At 34.3% G+C, this 15617-nt stretch overlaps 1 protein-coding gene across 4 annotated transcripts in view; it reads left to right on the top strand.

Moving 5' to 3' along the window:
* The window catches only part of ASAP1 (ArfGAP with SH3 domain, ankyrin repeat and PH domain 1), a 123761-nt gene that overhangs the window by 63455 nt on the left and 44689 nt on the right, over positions 1–15617 (top strand). For all 4 annotated transcript variants that reach the window (XM_064706692.1, XM_064706694.1, XM_064706695.1 and 1 more), the window contains exons 4-12: positions 1053–1198; positions 4656–4730; positions 5100–5149; positions 5470–5599; positions 6330–6415; positions 7148–7223; positions 8049–8135; positions 14328–14428; positions 14839–14908. In XM_064706692.1, the coding sequence (XP_064562762.1) occupies positions 1053–1198; positions 4656–4730; positions 5100–5149; positions 5470–5599; positions 6330–6415; positions 7148–7223; positions 8049–8135; positions 14328–14428; positions 14839–14908 (821 nt within the window). The remainder of the gene's footprint in view (positions 1–1052; positions 1199–4655; positions 4731–5099; positions 5150–5469; positions 5600–6329; positions 6416–7147; positions 7224–8048; positions 8136–14327; positions 14429–14838; positions 14909–15617) is intronic.

Below are 15617 nucleotides of genomic sequence, written 5' to 3'. Positions count from 1 at the left end.
TATCATAACTTGAACTAAAAAAATAAATAACCTTGGGGATTTTGAGGGAAAAAACCCCATGGTACCTCCTGGTAATTGTTCTCTCTTTCCCTTCCTCCCTTGCATTACACAGATCTTGTGCTGTAACTCTGTGGTTTTGTGTTTGTGGTTTGCAGAAAAAAGCCCACATAGTAAGCCCAGGCAATTCATTAAAGTTAAATATTGATTTAATTAATACTGGTAATATCCTCTAAGAGAGATAAAGGTGATAAAGCCTTTCCCAAAGGGCTGTAGAGGTAAATTATCTATTTAAAGACAATAAAATAGAAGTAACAAAAATTATGTGAACACATGCCAGAAAAGAAACTAAACAGAAACAGGAAGGACATTTCAGATACAAGAGCTTCAAATTCATTCTTGAGTCAAGGATTTTTCTCACTTTCCCTGGCTTCAACTGCATTGTCTTGGTTCTGACCTCTCTGTATATGCAGTGTGCTATTAAATACACTGGGATGAGTCTTTGGCTGTGTACCAATACAAATTCTGTTATCTGGGATAGCTCAGGGTACAAAGCAGGCAGAAAGGGAGCCTTTGTAAGATGCTTCTTCTTTTGAACTTACAGTCAGATTCAGACTTGGCCTTCTTACATTTAAATCTGATACTTTTGCCTTTTTTATCTGATACTTTTGTTCTTTTTTGAAATGTCCAACATTTCAAAAGAAAAGTTCATGTATGGATGAAAGTTCCTGTAGTGGGCAGGTAAAAATTCCAATGTTGTTTACAAAACAATCTTATATTGTTTCACTGATGTATTATTGATCTTATTACTCTGTCAATAGCTACAGAGTTTTCTTCATCTCTGTATTACAAATTTCGGCTTGCTGATTTAAAAAGCGTATATATGACTATTGCTAAATAATTCTTTTTAATCTTAAAATTCTTTTAATTTTCACTAAATGTATTGACTTGTGGCTTTTCTCAAAGTACTGTTTATTAGTTTGTTGTTTGAAGTTGCAGTAAGCTTAAAATTATAATTGGCTACAAAAAAACTTACTTTTGATTTTTCTTTGCAGATCATGTTCAAAATGAAGAAAACTATGCACAAGTACTAGATAAATTTGGAAGTAATTTTTTAAGTCGGGATAATCCAGATCTTGGCACGGCTTTTGTAAAATTTTCCACACTTACTAAAGAATTATCAACACTGTTGAAGAACCTGGTGAGGAGCTTTGAACTTTCTTAGCTTTTAACTTGTTTCAAAATAAAGTATAATACAAGAACTGCATGCATGATCATGATGACTAAGGATAATTTTTAAGATTTTTTTTTTTCAAAACAAAACCTGCAGTTTCTTCAGAGAGGATCTGTAAAGGGTGTTATGACACACTCTGTGTTTGATTGTTAATTGGAAGTTAAGAAGGTAAATATAAATGTTGAGACACCCCTTGAGTCATCACTCACAAGTGATTGATGGTGATCTATACCTCATGGAGCTTAATTTTAAATCATCCCTTAACTTGAAGTCTTTCTTGTTAAAAATACAATATCATTAGGCATGACTGATTTGTTTTACCACAAAAGGAGAAACATTCACTTTTTGGGAAAAAACTGACAATTTGAGCATGTTGAAATGGTGTTAACAGTCCACTCTCCCTTTAATACATAAAGCATCCATGCCAGGTTTTTAAAGGTGGTTTAAAGATTTGTCTCAGTTAAAGTTTTTCTTAGGCCTTTTATTTCTGAAAACTCCATAATAAAACTGAAGTCATAGCAAATGTCTTTGAACACTGAAAGTAATGAAGCTGCATTTCTTGTGAAATCATTTTTCATGGGCTTGGTAAATCTAACTGTTTTATCCAGAAAGTCACAGCTTCAGTTTTATATTTTTCTTATAGTTGTGTAAATTTTTAAGCTTTTCTAGTGTGTGAAGTACAAGAGATGTTACAGACTTGTCTTCCTGTGGTCCCCAGCAGAGCCATAACTGCTGCAGGTCACACCAAAGGTCACTGTGGCAAAGTTCCCTGGCTGTGACAGTGGCCCAAAACTGAGCCTTGTGCTTTGCTCTGTAGAGACTTCTTTCACTCTGGATTAATTTGACCTTTAATTTAAATTTAGCACACAATTAAATGTAAGTATTATAAAATGTGAATTAAAGTGCAGTTTAAGGACAGTTTGGGACTAGAACTCAAGTTTTTTGGAAGCTTTCTGGGCTTTGTCATTCCTAGTGGGGCATCCACAGATATTTTTTACTTATTTCAACTAGCAAAGATTTCAGGGTTTATTTATTTGTTATTTAAAATAGTGCTGTTCAAGTGGAAAAAACACTTTTAATTTAAGAACCACACTATTTCAGCTAGATTATGAAGCATTATCTACCCAAATTCTTGTTAACAGGATTCAAGACAGGGTGTTCACTAATTTACTTCGTTTAGCAATCTCAAATAGACAACAAACTTATTTTACAATTGACTGAGCATTTTTTAAACCATTTATTTTTCTTATTTTTTCTCCCTGAGATAGAAAATTCTGCTTTGTTGTTCTTAAGCATCATTCCGTTTAATAAGATTACACTGAAAGAAAAAAAGATGTTTATATCAAATAGAAGTTGAGGTCCATTGAAAAAGCCATTGAGAGAAGGATTCAGTTGTGTCACTGCTAAGGCCCCAAAGTAGGTGCTGAGCCTTATGTTGATAAAATTAATTGGAAAAATACTAGGAGTTATTAAGATGAATGGTAGGATAATGGGTTTAAGGATTTTTTTTTTTATTTTTTACCTAGAACAAATTGTTAATGCCTTATTTAATAAAGGTAAAATAAAATAATGAATAGTCTTCAAAGACATAAAGATGAATAAGGACTGGAGCTGCACAGTAGACAAGGAAAAAAATGCTTCACAGATTTGGATACTTTTTGTTCTATCTTTCAACTTCAATTATGATTCCTTAAAATTTTCATAGAAATTGTGATATTTTGGATATTCATGACAAGGAAGGTACAAAATAACTTACTTTCTTCTTTGTCAGTTATGGAGTGAAGGAGTGACTATTTTGGAGTGATAGTCACTTACCATGGAGTAAAACCAGCAACTTTTTTTCATACTCAACCTTTGAAAAACATAATTTTGAAATGATTGCTCAGCATACAAGGGCAAGAATAAAATCACATCCATTAATCATTTTAACAAGGATAAATAAGTTGCTGTGCAGCTTTTACTACTAACTGTTGATGTTATCATTAAATATAATGTCTGAAACTTAAATTTTATGAGTGTAATTAAGTTTTTCAATCATTGTTATTAAGATTGTCTTATAAGAAGGACACACAATGACCCTTCAGTAAGATTTTATAAAGGTAAAACATTGGGATTGGCCATTGCCAAACCTGGTCTCTGTTTTCAGCAAATTCTGAGTGTCCCACCAGAATCTGTTTCTCGGTTTTTTACTTCTACCTCCTTGGCCATTTCAGGTTTCTTTCTTTATGCAGTAATTCATTATAATAGTGCATTTAAAAGCTGTATAAAGACCTGTGTATATGAAAATGAGTGTGTCAAGATCTTTACATTGATCTAGATGAGCTTTTGGCAGAACATTTGTAGCAGTTGCAGATTATTTCTTTTGAAAATTTGCATGATTCTTGCCTTTTTCCAAGTGTTTAAAGCCTGTTTTTCTCTACCTCTCTTTCCTGTAAATGTCCTGAGCTAATCTTTGCAGGCAAATTATCTTTTGTTCACAGCCCTCACTAAATTTTCATATGTGTTTCCATGTGTTAAGGGATTTTTTTTCCCTTTATTTTGTTCTATATGTGAGACTGCTTTACTTTATCAGATTGTTTCCAGTTCATTTGGTCTATTGTTTTATCAAGTCTTCAGTGATGTAAAAAATGATTGCAAATCCTTACTGTATTGGAGTGACACACTGCTATTTAGCTTTGGGTTTTTTGTTTTTTTCTATAGCTGACATATTCCTTGGCTACTGTTCAGTCATTTCAAGCCAAAAATTAATGGTTTGAGTTGGTTATCTGTAATGGACACACCTGGAAAAATGAAAAAAGGCTACAGTGTCTTTAGAATATGTGAGGAGTTGGAGTGGAACACTAGATCTGGAGAACCTGTTTGAGTGGTTGTTTTGATGTTCTTGTCCATATTCAAACAGGCATGAACTCAGTGGGGTGAAATTTAAACTCAGGAGAGTTTGAGGGGATCTCAGATATACACAATGGGCAAGGAAAGGAACAGTGTTCCCAAAAAGGGGGGAATATTCAGAGACCTGGTGCCCCTGTTTGCTCCTTCTGTTCATGGTTGAATTACCATGTGCTTTGTGTGTTCCCAGCCTGTGGCACAGCAGGTCCTTCTTACTCAGGAGGCTGTAGCCAAATTTGTACCCAAATCTTTCTTTTGCTTCAAGAGGATGAATATTGCCTTGAAGTGCTTTCAGAACTTTGCTTACATACTATTTGTAAAATTCCAGATTTATGTCACCTTGTTTAAGTAAATGTTAATTATAATGTTTCCATGGCTCATGCAAGTAAATGTTTATTAATTCTTCCCATACTTGAATTTACTATGAATTTAGAAATGTGAGGTGATTGCAGCTTGATAAGTGAAGTTCAAAGAATTGTTGACAGTAGTTTGATAAGATCATAATAAATCTTTCTGAATACAATGTTTTTGTTTTTAGCTCCAGGGTTTAAGCCACAATGTTATTTTCACTTTGGATTCTCTCTTAAAAGGAGACTTAAAAGGTGTTAAAGGGGTAAGTGTTGCAAACTAAATTTTTGTTTCATGTTCATCTGTGTAGTGACTGTTTTCCTTTCACTCATGACAGTATTTCTTATGAGTGAAATATATATATGAGTGAATATAATTTTGGCATTTATTAACCATTTCTATTTAGTGCAAAGATCAAAATTGGAATGACTGCAATGAAATCACGACAATTTAATTGTAAATTGCTGTTTTAGTGTGCTCAGGAAAACAATACTTTACAAGATTCAAGACCAATATTTTTTCAACTGCTTTCTGAAAAGTTTTGAAGAAAACAGTATTTTTGTTGCTATTTATTACTTGATAACTACAAAGAAAACGTTAAAAAATGTTCTAAGACAATTTTCTGTTTCCTAAGGACCTCAAAAAGCCTTTTGACAAAGCCTGGAAAGATTATGAAACCAAATTGTAAGTATTTGTCTCCCACTTGGCTTTGTTTTTTGTGGTGTTGGGATTTTTTAAATGAATTATTATTAGCAGTATTATCTTAAAGATATAATTATTTATTTTTTTCCTCAAGTAACACAGAATCTAGAGAATACAGTTGTAGGAAGGGCAGTTTCATGGCTCGATAGCTTCTGGAGATTAAAAATATACAGGATTTGGTAGAGGAGCTAATCTTCAGAATGTCTTTGATACTTCTTAATTATTTACTTTTTCCCTAAATAATGCCAGAGCACATTTCAGCAGAAGGGATTCTCTAAAATGTTTTCTAATTGAAATTTCAGTACCAAGATTGAGAAGGAGAAGAGAGAACATGCGAAGCAGCACGGGATGATAAGAACGGAGATAACGGGGGCAGAGATAGCCGAGGAGATGGAGAAGGAGAGGAGGCTCTTCCAGCTGCAGATGTGTGAAGTAAGAAACAAAGCTCAGTTTTCAAGTGCAACACCGCAACTTATTGTTAACAGACTTTGGGAGTCTTTCTTGAAGATGGTGAAATCTTTTGTCACTTAATGGGGGTGGAGGGAGGAATTTATTTTAATGTGACGCCGTACAGCAACATAAAGATAATTATTTTAGCAGCTCTTGTACAAAACTGGGCTTCTTTTTGTTTTTATTCCTTTTCCTTGTTTTTAGATTATTGTGGAGAGGTTCATGGGCTGAAAATACACTGTGGAAGTATTTCTTATCAGGTTTTTGGTTTAGCAATATTTTGATATTTTTCTTCCAATATGCTTTCTGAAGCCTTCAAAAATTTCTAATAAAGTGATAAATGTTAGTGGTACTATTTTTTATATTAATAGTTCTTTTTATTACATTTTAGTGGAGAACACAGTGTTTGCAGTATCAGAATATTTCAGTAATGACTACAGTAGCATTAAAAAATAGAAATCTTTAGATAATTCTAAAGGATGAAACTTTTTTCTTGAGTTTACTTTATGTTTTGGGGTGCTTAAATTTTATAGAGTAGCCAGATAAATTGTTACCTGTTTTAAGTTTAGTTTAGCAGTGGTGGACTGGCGTTTTATGGCGCAGCACCCAAATTAAACACAGAGTTTAATTCATTGAGCAAATGATGTTTTATTGTTTGAAAACTGTTTGAGTTCGTGATACATGATTGTCAACATGTCCATTTTCTATGCAGTATCTTATTAAGGTTAATGAAATCAAGACAAAAAAGGGTGTGGACCTTCTGCAGAACCTTATTAAATATTACCATGCACAATGCAAGTAAGTGCTGCAATGCTTTAAGCTTTAGTTGCAAATTTCTTTTTTGCACAAGGTTTTGTTTCCCTTTGTTTGAATATATCAGAGCTTTTTTCATGACTGTGATGTGCCAGGTGTCTGAATCTTCCTCTTCTGAGGCTGTAGACTTCCAGAAGAGAATGTGTGAATGAGTTTGTGGGGAAGGGGAGTGATGGAGAAACAGGGTGAAGGAAAACTTTGCATGTTGCATGCAAAAAATATTTTATTTCCTGAGGCATAGATCTAGAATGCATTTTTATAAATATCTTGTTTATTCTAATTAATTGTTTTCAGTCTTCGTGTAAATTTAAAAACCACTGTGAAAGCCAGTAATTTCTTTGGATTTCCTTGAGGTGAAACTGGTGAGATACAACCTTGTCATCATTAGAACCACAAAGGCAGACACACAGGAGCTTGAGTTAAATACAGAAAAAAAATTTTAGAAGTTACTGTAGGAGAAACACATTGGCTATAGTCTCTCTAATTTGATACTTGTTAAAGTCACAATGGTGTATCTCCACTTTTGAAAGATACTCTAAACTACTAGGAAGGGGTTTTTTGTTGGGGTTTTAACTTTTTAAATTATTTTGTTCAATTTTGAACATGGAAAAAGCTGGATATGTTTTATTGGTTTTGCTATTTTGCTACACGAGACAATCTACTTTGTGTTGTGAACTCCATACATTCCTGATAAATCCAAGGTATTTTTCATTCCAGTTTCTTCCAAGATGGCTTGAAAACAGCTGATAAACTTAAACAATATATTGAAAAGTTGGCTGCTGACTTATATAATGTAAGTTTACTTACAAGTAACTTTATATCTGAAAATGAAAATATTGTGTTTATATAAGTACATTTTAAATAGAATTACGAGGATGTATATTGAATTTACATCTTATAAATGAAAAGTGTGTTACTTGAAACTGAACATAGCTAGATGAAGAAAAGACTTCTTGACTGTTACACTTCATATGCAATTTTTAGAGCTATTAGGAGAAGTAATTTTCATCATACTGTTAATTCAATCATATATTAATATAAAACTACTTTTAAGTATGAATATTGGAATCAGCTTATATTATTAACATTAATTTTAGTACCATTTTCACTTTTTAAAACCAAACTACTTAATGATAGCACCAGGGTTTTATAAATGAATTAATTGTGATGTTTATTGAAGCAAAGTAATAACATGGAATCATAGATCACTTGTCATCCAAGTGTTTTTGTATTCCATAATCAGAATTACAGTAATCCCATTTGCTATTGTAATTTGTTGCTAAATTAAACTGCATTTTCATTCCATAAGTAATTTGTCAAATGTATTTGAGTTATTCTAATATTTCAGAGGATAATTTAGTTGCATTAGCTATAGTAAGCCATGACAATATAACAGAATAAACAGTGCATGCCAAGTTATACATTCATTTTAATTTTGCTTTTCAAGCAGTAAATGCATAGAAGGTGAAGATATAAGAATGGACTGGTACATGAAAATAAACTCAACTATTACAAAAATACAAAATAGTTGAGCATCTGAAATGGTATATTAAAATGCATAAAACATTAAAATTAAAGTTGCATCCAGCAAGCATATAATGGCAATCTCTTTATGTAGATAAAGCAGACACAAGATGAAGAAAAGAAGCAACTTACAGCTCTTAGAGATTTGATAAAATCTTCTCTGCAGCTTGATCAGAAGGAGGTAAATAATTTAGACATGTTATTCTTGGAGATAATGTAAATTTGTGAGTTTTATATTCAGAAATTGGTTTAGTTCTTGTTAAATTTTTGTAGTTATTGGTTCAAAAGAGTTGGATTTTCAACATCATGCAAAACTAATATTTACAATGTTCAACTACATATCAACAAACAATTTTTTTACATTCATTTTCTGTTTCTATTTTATGTACAAAGAGAAATTATTCTCTTTTTTATGTACTTTCTTGATGTACTATAAGAAGAGTTGTAATGGGTCAGATAAATGCTTCATCTACCCCAGCATCCTGTCCTTGACAAAGATAAGGAATGATTGTTCAGGGAAAAAAATGAAGAGAAGGGATGCACACTTCCATCTTGTGTTCTGCTGTCCTCCAGCCAGTTTGTGTTCAGGGTTTTCCTGACCCAGGTGATCCCAAGGCAGAATGAGAACCAGAGGTTTGCCTTTAGCTGTGGTTTGCACTTTGGAGTTCAGCTGCTAACTCACATGGGTTTTGGGCTGTTGTTCTCCTCTCCAAACTCCTTTTGCTAATAGTATATAGGAAGAAAGAAAATTTGTTTGCTATTCAGACAGAAGGGACTGAGACAGGGCAGTTAAAAGTAAAATTCATCATCAAATGCCCTGGTGTCTGGTATGCACTGCAGAAGTGGAGGGAAGCACATGTGGTGTCCATTGCAGATATTCTGAAATACTTCTTGAACTAGGAGAGAACATAATAACACACATCACAACTTTTACCTGAGATAATACTCTGACTTTCCAAAATCATCATCCCTGAGAGAAATACTGAATAGCCCATGGTGACAGGGATTGTTGGGAGGGTCAGTGTAGCTTTCCTTCAGGAAAAATTTGCTTACCCTCTGTTCAGTTTTGTTGTTGGTGTATAAGACATTCATATTTACCAGATATCTGTTATGAAATATGAATTATAACATAACATTAGGCAGGTGCCATTCTTCTAAATATATATGATCATCCAAATATGTGATCAACAGTATTGCTAATATCATATATACATAAAAACATAATTTACACCCTGGTCACTGAGTCAGCCAAGTTTCTGATGCCAGTTTATTGTAGATGTTGAGAGTAAAATGCAGGGCACTAAACACTGATACTTCCCCAGAATACCCTCCCATTAGTAGCTTGGCTAGCTTGCAAGTCTTTGAATTTGTGCAGTTGCTTTTTGAAGAAGTGTAAATCATTAGCTTATGTTACAGCTGAGCCTTTCCCACCATGGCTGCATGTTGTGTGGAAAAGTCTTTCTGCTTTTATTTGTTTTGAATTTTTTGATCTGCTTACCCTATTCAGGATCTGAGTGCGTGTGTGAATTTATTATATCCTTGCTAGATACCTTTTTGTTCTTTTTTTTTTTTTCCATATAAAACCTTACATTGACTTGCTTTTTTGGCCAGAGGAGGTGTGTGATTTTGATTATCTGTAAAGCTATAACCATATCATCCTGTTTCTGAATCTTCATGGTGAGCTCACAGTATCTTATTCTTCCCCTCTGCATCACTTGGCATTTTTTTATGCTGATCTTCACCTGTCATTTGTTGTCAAGCTACTCACTATTGTTGAGTTCCTGAGAAATCCTTCAGTGAGCCTTTCTTTGGTATCCTGGATAATTTAATAACATCTAACAAAATTTGATAGTTTACTGTTCACCCTTTTCCATATTGTTTGTGTAAGACAAACAATACAAGACAAACTGTGCTGGCACAGCTTTCTGTGAAACTCATTTGGCTGTGTCATGCTTTTAACCTGTTATATCACCTCAGGACTTTTCCTCCTGTCCTGTGGCAATGTATTTCTTTCCCTTTCATAAGGAAGAATAAGTGCCCATTGAAAGTCCAGGTTCACTGCATCAGTCATCATTTACTTGCTGATTCTTCCAGGAAATTTTTGTACATAACCTCTCTGTTCAAAAGCTGCCCTGATTTTCCAGTATATGTAATAATAAATGTATTCTTCAAAGTAGTTTTCATTAATCTTCCTTCTGTGCTGTGAAGCTAAAAAGATCTATCTTTAATTTCCTGGAATTCTTTTGAAGTTTTTGAAAAACAGGAGAAGTAATAGGTGTAAATATTTTTGTGGACTGTCACATAATTCTACAGATAGCTCATTGTGATCATGGCCACTGTGTGTAGATGTGTGGCTTGAAGTTAGTAAATTAGCTCATGTGGAATCCCAGTTAATAAGGAATAAAGGACAAGTAATTCCTTGCAGTGGTGGTTTGTTTTTATTCTTTTGAATGTTTGCTTACATATGCTTACATAACACAGGTGCACATCATACAGCAGACAAACCTTGGCCAGCAGGCTGTTCCTCTTCCTGCACCTCTAATCCCACCATTCTGAAGGACAACACAGCCTTACAATGCACTCTACATGTTTTTTAGAATTTCTTTTGTGGCACAAATGCTGACAGGAGTACCACAGAGCACCTTTGACTAGATCCCAATTTACTGTGAAAGCTGTCAGCTTTTTCTAGTGCTCAGTTTTCCCTTAGCTTATACTTTACAGTCTTTCCTGATTCTAAGTTTGTTGGGTTTTTTTCCCTTCCATCTTCAATGTGTGCATGGATTTTCCGGATTTCTTCCATAACACTTACAGAGCATTACATTTGTCATCTCCCTATTATCTAAATCACTCTGAACATAATTCCTGCTCATTCTTCATCAGGAATTGATTCCCAACACACAGAGCAGCAAGACTTGCTCTCCTCTCATGTATCTTTTCTTCCAAAAGCTGATTATTTGGAAAGCAAAGGAAAACATCTCCTCTCCTGGATGCTGCATGTGTTTTTGAGTTCATGCTTCTTGACAATCAGCCAGTTCTTGGAAATAAAGTAGGAGAAATGGGTGGATGTTCTTCAGCAATGTATTGTGGATTCATAGATGCTTATGGTACAGTCCACACAAGTCAAGTTTCAAAATTGCTCATAGATTATTATGAGGCAAAGTAACAAGTGAAATATAATGTTTGGATTTTTGGTTACCTATTTCCTGGATGTGCAGTAAAAAAATGTATATAGTAAAAAACACCTCATCTAAAATACATAAGTAAAGTCAAATTTAAATGTGAAGTCAAATTTTGAAACTTGAATACATTTTGAAATAAAGAAGCTTCACAGACATCACCAAAATAAACTGTGCAACTGTTCTGATTGTAATTACAATCTGGACAAATTCTAGGAATCTTGAAAAACTCTGTGTGTGTATAACTGTATAATATATGTATATAAAGTTATAAATGTAAAAAATAAAGTCTTTGTTTTGAAGAGACTTGAAGTTGTGTCTTAGAAGAAAATGGAGCAGTATTGTGATTCTCAGATATCCAGGCAAATCACAGGAGAGAGGTAGAGAAATGCTGTAATGAAAGAATCTGCTTTTTTTGGTAAAATAACCACTTGATCACATTGATGTTAAAGTTTCTGTCTCAAAATCAACATGAGGACCTTGTCATGAGATTCTGCTACATGACCTGAGTCAGAGGGTAATGATGCTGGCAGAAATTGAGGAGCTTGGTAAAATAATGTGTTACTTAGTTATTTAGTGTTTACTCCTGAAGCAGCAGATCAGCATTCATTACTCCTTGGTTGAGAGGCAGCAAAGCCTGATGTGGCCTGAGTTTTCCCCAGTCTGCCTCCATCACTGTGGGTATGCAAATCTTTAAGTGCATAAAGCTGGGCTTTATTATTGTGACAGATGGCCTGGTGGATTATGATTCAGTATGCATTTCCCCACTTATATTAGTGCACTATAGTCTCATTGATGGAAAATTGATGGATTAATGGAATTATTGAAGAGCATTCAATGAATGAGATTTTCTCTGGTGGATTTGTAAAAAATCAGCTGTATTCTTACCAAACATTGCTTTGGCAGGGAAGCAGTTTGAAATAACAAAATTGAGGCCCTAGTTGTTGATAGTAAACAGTTTTTTTGATGGAGAGAAGGAAATTGAAACTAGGGATTCCTGTTCAAATTGGAAATTCTGCCACCTTTAACCTCTTGAGAGCTGCTGTGAGAGAAGTGAGACGTCCTGATGTTTTTGAGGCCTCCTAATGCAGCTTCTGTTCCACTGTTGCACTTGTTCAAGATGTTTATTTAACGCTATGGGGATCTGTAATGACCTTGCACATTTTTGTGGCATACCTCTCCTTTCATCAGTGAAAAAGGTATTACTGCAATCACTGCAATTACCTGGCTCCTGGAGAAGCACATCTGGAGCATGTTTGAATCCTAGGCTAGGCAGCAGTGCCAGTGCTGCAGCTGCACTGCAGGAATTGCCATTGACATTGGCCCTGTCACAGGCAGTGTCTCTTGTGGCCCCTCTTGTGCTGTCCTCATGTCAAGCTGGGGCAGATTCTGTTACCTTGTTACCTTCTGTTACCTAGGCAAGAACTATCATATCTTGGAAAATTATTTGGTTTATGGCTTTTGGAAAAAGTATTTAGTGAATACTAGTGTACTTTTAATTGTGTAAAGCATCTGATCTTGTATGCTGCAAAATGCTCATATCCTAAGAAGATTCAATTTTAAAAGAAACTGAGCCTTTAATACAGACTTCTGATCCCTCTTTTTGTCTATTAATTATTGCTGCAAAGGTAACTTAACAGCATTAAGTTGAATATAGCTAATTTTTGGAATCATGTTTTGTGTCTGTTTCATCAATTATTTCTTTACTTTTTGATTTATTTCCCTAAATCTCTATCTTATATGCTACTTGCAACAAGAACTACATCTCATTATGTTCTTTCCTATGCTAATACCAGCAGGATTAATTCCCTAATTCCCATGGGGATTTGAAGTTTGCTTTTAACAAACAAGCTGTGATGGATTGTGGTAGTGTGAGCACTGCTGGCAGCACCCAGCTTGCAGGAGCCTCTGTGCTGCTTCCAGCCACTGCTGCCAGTTTTACCAAAGCACTTCTCTAAACTCTGTGGCAAATTGTTACAAAATGAAAGTCAATTGTAAGTGCTCTGGATAAACCAACAGGGAGTAATCTTCAATATATATTGGTTGTGGTAGTAAGAAACTCTGCTGTAGAGAGGAAAGGTTATTGAGAAGGAAATAATTGAACTTCCCATTCTTTTCAATTTTTTTTTTTTTTGGTGGGATGTTGTCAGATGTTTTGCAGGTTATTGTTTCACAGTTATATTCAAAAACAAATTGATGTGCCCTTAAATATAGCTTTTTACATACACTTGCAAGAATTCAATGTTAACTTTGGGCCTGATCTTTCTCAATGGAAATTCAGAATTAGCTCCTGTTGTGGAGGATACAATATAACTATCCTTTTAGTCAATTTAAAGATTACAAAGATTGGAAGATGTATTAAACTTGGATCCTGCAGTCCTCTGAGTTGTTTTTGTGAAGCCGATGTCATATATGGCAGGTTTCCTGGAATTTTGTTAATGGATGAGACAAAACACCTGTATGCCTAAAATAGTTCTTGCCTTCTCTCTCTTAGTGTCTTTAGAAAGGGGAAACGCTGTTTTAACAATGGGGGCTATAAAATTTGTGTTCAGGGATCATGTTTTTTTAAATGAATAATAATTCTTGTTTCAAATTATTTGCTTTCTCTTTCCTTTATTGCTTTTGCCTTTCGTGATCGAAGTCTAGGAGAGTAAGTCAATGTTTTAATGAATTTGGGGGATTTTTTTTCTGATGTGCTTGTAACAAGTTAATCCATTTCTCTTAATTGTTTCACTAGATCAGGCCAAAAGTTATTTCAGCTGACTTCATTCACTAAAACTCATGAATTATAAATATATTTTATTTGAAGAAAAAATTATCATTTGTCTTTCTTTATATATGTATTTCTATATATAGATGCATGCTATATTCTGTTGTTTTCTTTTTGAAATTTCATCTTTTGCTTATGAGGTTGTGCAATATTAAATACCTGTATGCTAAAAGTCTTTTGTTTTGAGATGCATATTTGCATCAAAGGCCTAATGTATGTATTAAATCTTGAACATGCATCTAGTTCAAGATCACATGGTGTAAAATCAAGCTCTCCTGTCAATGTAAAACATACAGTAGGAGTTATCCTTTTTTAATCTTTATCTATTTGTGATGTTGTAGAGAAGAAAAAGTAAAATAGACGTAAAGGTTAAGAAAGTTTACTGTGCACATCAGGAGAATGTTAATGTTGTGTTTCCCTTTTCTAGGATTCACAGAGCAGGCAAGGAGGGTACAGTATGCATCAGCTTCAGGGAAATAAGGAATATGGCAGTGAGAAGAAAGGTTATCTTTTAAAGAAGAGTGATGGGTATGTTCTGGTTAATAATAGTGAAATCTTCTGCTATGTTCAGGCTTTAATTTTAACAGCTTTCTACTGTGGGTGCTTCAGGTATATTCTCCTAATGCACCTGCCACAGGTTCTTGTGAGTTCCAAAGTTCAAGCCTGAAAACAGAACTGATTTTAATGTAGCAAATATCAAAAGCATGACAAGCAAGCATAAAAAGTAGTCATAGTTAAAAGAAAGCTATTGTCTTTATAACTCTCTAAAAGATGATTAAGATTTGTCACAGATCTCCAAGTTTCTTTTATGAAGCATTTAGTAAAATTTTGACTGCATCTCTTTGTTTTTTAAAGCTAATTGTCCCAAAATGATAATGATATTTACATGTTTTGAAGTCACATCTGCTTACTAAAATTGATATGATATTCTTATGTAGGTTAAGGAAAGTATGGCAAAGAAGGAAGTGCACTGTTAAAAATGGAATTCTTACCATCTCACATGCAACGGTAAGTTATTTTTATACCTCTATATGAAAACAATAAATAGCATTATCCTTTCCTGGTGAATCTGAGTTGCTAATATGCTATTGCAAAAAGGATGTTACTTCAGCTTCTGACTGTTGAAGTTTTGTGAAACTGTAGCTTATGAAATGAATTTATCAGTAGTTGAATGAGAAAATGGTAAATGTATTGAACAGACTTCTCAATTAATACTTCAGATGGATTTGCTTTAAGGATTGTCATGGTATATATGTGAGCCACATAATTTGGGAACTTGGCAAGTATTTGATGTTAGGTTAGAGTCTGACAGATGAGTGAATGTGTTAAGTGTTTTGAGTGCTTTCAATTAAAAGTTTGGAATGCTAGGAATTTTTGTTCATGCTGAGTTCTTGGGATCAGGCACATATCTGGAGAATTTTCCTAGGAATGCTCAGTCATGAGGTAGCACCAAGGAGATCAAGGGGAAGGCAGTGCTAAAACTGCCTTGTGGGAATGTGACATGAACCTGTTGGAAACAAGCACAGGAGTTGCTCTTGTTAAAGGAGATTGTCCCATTTCCTCACCACTTTTCCACCTTTGCCCCAAATTCCACTGACAGCCCTCAACTGACAGCTCTCAATTTCTAAAGCTTACTACCTGTATAAACCCCAAATTCCTCAGAGACATTTAATTATCATGTCTTAAGTGACTTAATTACACCACAGAATATTGATAT

The sequence above is a fragment of the Zonotrichia leucophrys genome, chromosome 2 (assembly GCF_028769735.1).
Source record: "Zonotrichia leucophrys gambelii isolate GWCS_2022_RI chromosome 2, RI_Zleu_2.0, whole genome shotgun sequence".
Taxonomy (NCBI): Eukaryota; Metazoa; Chordata; class Aves; order Passeriformes; family Passerellidae; genus Zonotrichia; species Zonotrichia leucophrys.
Note: the sequence above shows the minus strand (reverse complement) of the source record. Positions and strands in the feature narration are given on the sequence as shown.